This window comes from Neopelma chrysocephalum, unplaced genomic scaffold, assembly GCF_003984885.1.
Source record: "Neopelma chrysocephalum unplaced genomic scaffold, ASM398488v2 Primary Assembly neopelma1_123, whole genome shotgun sequence".
Classification (NCBI taxonomy): Eukaryota; Metazoa; Chordata; class Aves; order Passeriformes; family Pipridae; genus Neopelma; species Neopelma chrysocephalum.
This window is the reverse complement of record NW_020897785.1, coordinates 1,141,888-1,147,887: the sequence shown is the minus strand read 5'-3', so window position 1 is coordinate 1,147,887 and position 6,000 is coordinate 1,141,888. Positions and strand designations below refer to the sequence as shown.

The 6,000-nt window shown below is 46.6% G+C and overlaps 1 protein-coding gene across 1 annotated transcript in view; it reads left to right on the top strand.

Annotated features, from left to right (window-relative positions):
* Positions 1-2,267: 2,267 nt before the first annotated feature.
* Positions 2,268-6,000, top strand: part of MSRA (methionine sulfoxide reductase A) — a 256,105-nt gene continuing 252,372 nt past the window's right edge. The window contains exon 1 of the mRNA XM_027697799.1: positions 2,268-2,432. Within this exon, the coding sequence (XP_027553600.1) occupies positions 2,294-2,432 (139 nt within the window). The 5' untranslated portion in view covers positions 2,268-2,293. The remainder of the gene's footprint in view (positions 2,433-6,000) is intronic.

The window sequence follows — 6,000 nt, the reverse complement described above, 5'->3', positions numbered from 1 at the left end:
TGAAAATCAGCAGTTTTTATTTGTTAAGTGGCACGATGGCTTATTGCTGTTTAATACTTGGAATTCAGTTATCAGGCAGGAACACAGTGTGTGAAGTGCCACACAAACAGGGAATGCCAGCCTATTTCCCGCCCATAATACCCGGAATTTTACAGCATCAGCAGCCCCAGTGTCACTGCTCTACCCACCGCTTTGGATTGCAACCCCCCTGCCCTGCTCTGCTGTTTTCAGCCTCACACGTGAAGCAGCTCAATGTGATGGGTGACGAAGCACTTTTTCCTGGAAGAATTAATGTACTGGAAAAGACACCTATGATTTAAGAGATAAACACACAGGGACAGCACGTGGAGGATCACCAGGATCGTTGGAGTGGAGGCAAGGCTGGATTTTCAGCACATCAGGGATCTGGAAGGTCTCAGGCACTTCATCTGCCAGGTTGAGCAGCCAAACCTGAGTCTGTTTTTCTGCCCTTCACCTCTGCCTGACCTCCATTCACACAGAAGAAATGGTAATGAAAACATAACTGGTTACAAAGAGGCAGAGGATGCTCACAGGAAAAAAATCAGGCTTACAGGTAGAGATATTAACTCTCAATGGGAAAAGTCCATTGCCACCCATCATGACATTAATCAGTGTTTTTTTAGACATTATGGGCAGGTATATGTGGTGCAAGACAAGAGATGGTCAGTATAAAACCAGTGGACGTCATCATCTTTAGTGGTTTCTTACAAAGAAAGATTTGGGAAATGACAGAGTGACCCTAATGAGAGAGCAGCTAATTAGGTGAACACGCCTTAAATAAAATTCACACTCTGTTATTGAGCATTTCTGGTTCTTACTAACTTGTACTGTCAAAATATCACGGTTATGTATCATATATTCACTCATTATTCAACAGATTTTTTTCAGGTTATTACAAGACTGCTTTGAGGTCACCTGAGGTCCTCTCTAGTCCTGATCTCAGTGATTCTAACTATCCAAGTTTAACAAAACTTAAAAAACTGACTGCAATCTTGGGACTATATGTGCTCAAAGAGAATATTATTCACCTTTCAAGCACAGAACAGTGAATCTCAAAGCAGAGGTGGGACAGTTTGTCTCTCATATTCCCAACTGGATTTTTAATTTTGAAGAAAGCCTGACTCCTAAAAGATGAATTTCCTGCTTCTCTAGGAGCACTTGGGAATCCTCAATATTGCTATAAATACCCAACGCCTTTATAAACGTGAATTAAATTCTAGGCCTCAAGTGTATTGTATCCAGGTAAAACCCAGCTTGATTAAGAGCAGAAAGGAACTGCATCCATCATGGACCATTTCTTGAAAGAATTATATGACTTTCCTCTCAGATTAGGTATTAGTCTGCTGTTTTATCATCATCTATCAATTCAGCCAACAACCCAACTTGAATTTTGCAATGAATTTCTATCCTGTCCTTTGTATAGTCCATTGGAAGGTGTCCTTGTCCACAGCAAGGGATTGGAATGAGATGATTTTAAGGTCCCTTTCAATCCCAACCACTCTGTGATTATATGAATATGTGTGAATATGTATTATCCCCAAAACACAGTGGATATTTTCCACAAGCACTTCTACTCCATTCACTTTTTATGCCTTTATTTTTATTGCAAACATAGGTGCAGATGCTTCTGCCTGAAGATTTAGGTTACTTGGAGCATCTTCATGCAAAAAGTACTCAGCAAGACTGGGATGATCCAGTACGTTGGCTAAATGTAACACAGGAGAATGCTGTGTAAATAGACAACAGAAAAGTCATAGAAAAAAACCATGTATAATTGGGGGTTGGAGCAAGATGAGTTTTAAGGTCCCTTCCAACCCCAAGCATTCTGTGGTTCTATGATCATATTGTACAATAAAGCACATTAGTGAATGAAAAGTCTGTATAGTGTGTTTTCCTCGATGTATTTGCGCAAACACTCCTAGAACCGGGAGCATGAACAAGACAGAGGGTGAATGTGACACAGAGGAGGACGAAGTGAATGGGACCGCATGAGGGGCACGCAGACAAAAACCCCTCCCGAGGCTGCAAAATAATACCGGAAACAACCGTGCATATAGACTCCATAGCAAGGAGCATTCCACAGAGGTGTTTGGGAGGACCGTGCAAAGGGATATTTCGGGATAAAGGCTCAGGGAGGACATGGACAAGAGGGGGGTGCCCGTGAGGGACCGTTTGAGGGAGCAGAGGGGGGGTGCGTTTTTCGCCGCCGCCCGGCAGGGGGCGCTCCCCCCCCCCCCGCCCCTCCCTCCCCGGGGCTCCCCCTGAGCGGGCGATGCCTCCGCGCCGCCTCCTCCTCCTCCTGCTCGCCCGCGCCCTCCGCGGCTCCGCCTTCGCCATGGGCGACTCGGCCTCCCGCCTGCCGCAGGAGGGCGAAGCGCTGCCCGGTAGGACCCAGCGCATGGCGGTGGCAGGTAAGGTCAGACCGCCTTCTCTCCCCTCCGTTCCCGCTCCGCTGCCTCAGCCCGGAGCCCCCTTTCCCTTCGCGCCGCGCGCGTGCGCGGTGCCCTCGCGGAGGGGCGGGGCCGCAGCTGCGCGTGCGCGCTGAGGGGCGGGGGGGAAACGGCGGAGGGGGCGCGTCCCATGAGGGGGTGACGGGGAGAGGGGGAATAAATGTCCGGTGGGAGCGCGTTTGCGTCGTGGTTTGTTCGCGTGGTGACGATTCCTTTGTGTCGTAAGAATTAGTGGTTGCTGGAGCAGACAGCGAGCGCTGTCCTTGGTGGTGCCCACAGAAACTGCGGCTGCCCCGTCCCTGGAAGTGTCCAAGGCCAGGCTGGACGGGCCTTGGAGCAACCTGGGCTAGTGGAAGGTGTCCCTGACCATGTCAGGGGTTGGAACTGGATGAGTTTTAAGATCCCTTCCTACGCAAACCGTCCTGTGATTCGATTCTGTGGTTTCTCTTGAAATATTGAATTTTCTGTTTAATTTTTACTGAGGGCAGCAATAGTCCTATTGAGGGTTTTAAACAGATTTCTCTACCCCTTACTTCTACTGCTAAATAAAATAAATACCAAAAACTAATTCCTGATCATAGAGTGGCTCTTCTACGGCTGTTCTAGGAAGGAATTCTTGTCTGTGAGGGTGGTGAGGGGCTGGGATGGAATTCCCAGAGAAGCTGTGGCTGCCCCATCCCTGGAAGTGTCCAAGGCTGGGTTGGACGGGGCTTTGGAGCAACGTGGGATGGGAGAAGGTGTCCCTGCCCATGGCAGGAGCTTGGAACAAGATAATCTTTATGATCCCTCCCAACCCAAACCATCCTATGATTCTGTTTGCAAAGTATTTTTAAGTTTTCAATAATTCTTTCAGTGATTTTTCTTTGAGTAAATGTGTGCTGTCAGGTAAGCAAAGTAACAACCCAGAATTAAGCAATTTTGCCTTCTGACAGCCCTCCCAGGAGCTGAAAGTGTTCCAAGATGATTGTCATTGCCATTCTAAAGGAATTACAGTGGCACTGAGGTGCTCTAAGACGTGTCTTCAGTAGTTCTCCTACAAGGTGCTTATTGTACAAGGTGATATTTATATGTATCTTTACTCCAGACTCCTGTAGACCCCGAAAAAGTGTGTGAACTTATAGAAAAAAAGAAATATTTAAACACAAAGTATGTAAGTGCTGGTGGGAGGATAATAAATGGATGATGGCATAAGCCCAGTGTTTGAGAGCACAGTAAAATCTTACATTTTATAGATATTTGGTAAAAATCAGAATGTGGTGGTAAAATTAAAGGTAGCAGGAACAATATAATGTCTGATGTGGAGAAAATGGGCTCAAAGGAGGAGTGCAGAGATGGGGTTTTATGTCTTTACAGCAGTGAACTCCAGAGATGATACCAAGAGTAGCACATTGCCTGGATTAAAGTGGCACCTCGTTGATAAAAGCCTGGACAGAAGACACACTAAGCCCATTTTATGCTCAGTGACTCCACAGACAGGGTAATTTATTGTGCTCCTTGTAGAAAAAGCATCCTCATAAGGCCATATATGAAATTTTTTGGATGTTCTATGGCTAAATGTGGTATTATGTATTTAATAACAGCATGGGCCTCTGGTAATCTGCAAAAGTTAAAATGAGATGTAAACTACTTTCAGAAGAGAATGATAATTTGAATTTTAGGCTGATGACCAACTGGACTATTGACCTTGCAGACCTTTGCCATTTTATTAAAGTCTCTTGTGAACTGAGAACCGAAACTGGGGCTGATATTCCAGGTGAATTCTTACCAGTGCAGCCTAAAAGGGAGTTTTTTTCCCCCTTCCTCTGCTGTGCCCACTCCTTGTGATGCAGCCCAGCCGAGTTTGCTGTGTTTGCACTGAGAACACATTTAACCTGGTGTCCAGCAGCACCACAGCTCCTTCCCAGCAGCTCTGAGATCGTCTGGTGCAGAACTTGCTCTTCTCCTTGTTGACCTCCAGACGGTTTCTGTTGGTTTTTCCAACCTGGAGTTTTCCAAGGTCTCCTTGGACAAACCTCTGCTGTTTGTCGTGTCTGTTTAACGTTGCCCTGAGATTTGCTGAGCGTGTTTTCTGTCACCTCATTCATGTTACTGTTGCAGATATTGAATGATACTGGCCCAGCCTCAGCCCCCGGGGTGACCTGCTGCACACCAGACATCAGGAAATCGATCCCAGCCTTTGGAGGCCGATTTTCCTGCCGATTCCTGACGTGTCCCGTGCCTGGCAGGCTGTTCCTGCAGCCAGCACTTTGTCAGCTTTCACATGCAAATGCTGCAGGAGAGGGTGTCAGAACCCTGCTAAAGCCAACACTTGTCACAGCCGCTGCTTTGCCTTTTGGAAATAATTTCCGAGAGGATTTATTCCATGATCTGTCCCGGGACTGAGGTGAAACTGAGCCCCTCAATCCTCTTTTTGCCTTCATTAAAAATGGCTGTTACTGTAGCCCATATCTCATCATCAGGGATCTCCCAAAATCACCATGATTTTTCTAGGTACAGATTTTTCTATATCATTATTTCCAGATCTGTCACAGTGTCCTGGTGGCCCCACCAGCAATCTTGCTTTGCAGCTCTCGAAAATATCCATGTGGCTCCTTGGATTTAAACACATTTAGCTTCCAGTACCCATTTCTCCTCACATTATTTGCTGCTTTTCTTTCTGACTCTGCCAGTGCCTGGAGAGCTTTTGGAGCAGTCCTTGTTTGTGAAGACTTAGGCAAAAGAGCTTTTGAGTACTTCAGTCTTTTTCTGTAACAACTTCTAGGTTGTGTTCTCTACTCACCGATGCACGATTTTCTCTGAGCTGCTTTTTACTCCTGTAATTTTTGTGGAATTGTTTTTTATTGTCATTTCTATCCTCGGCTAGTTTGAATTCTAGTTTTGACCTCTCTGATATTGTGCCCAGGCAATGCTGTATAACAAATGCTTTTTTATGCCTGCTGTGCTGTTGTTTCTCCTTCCTGTGTGTTCTCTCTTTGCATTTTAGTCCATTGAGCAGCTCTCTGTTTCTCATGAAGTTCCCAGTTTTCTACATGATATTTTGTTCCTTAGATCTCATAGAAAGTCAAAATTCAGAGCACCCTGAAGGGCCCTTTCTCCCTCTGGCACTTCTTGGGGGCTTCTCCTGAGCAATTCACCCCCTCCTCAGGGGCAGCTCCAATCTCTGCTCTCTGTGACCAGGGACAGGACCTGAGGGAACAGCTGGAACTGTGCCAGGGGAGGTTTAGATTGATTCTCAGGAAAAGGTTTTCTCTCCCAGAGGGTGGTTGGGCACTGAACAGGCTCCCCAGGGCCGTGGGCACTGCCCCAAGGCTGCCAGAGCTCCAGGAGTGTTTGGACAACACTCTCAGAGACAGGGTGGGATTGTTGAGGTGTCTGTGCAGGGCCAGGGGTTGGACTGGATGATCCTTGTGGGTCCCTTCCCACTCAGGGTATTCTGTGATTCCATGATAATTCCCTAGATAAGCCAGAGCTCTGAAAGTTGAAAATGTTGAGTATCTTGGTTACCTTTCCAGCCTTCCTTTGGATCCTG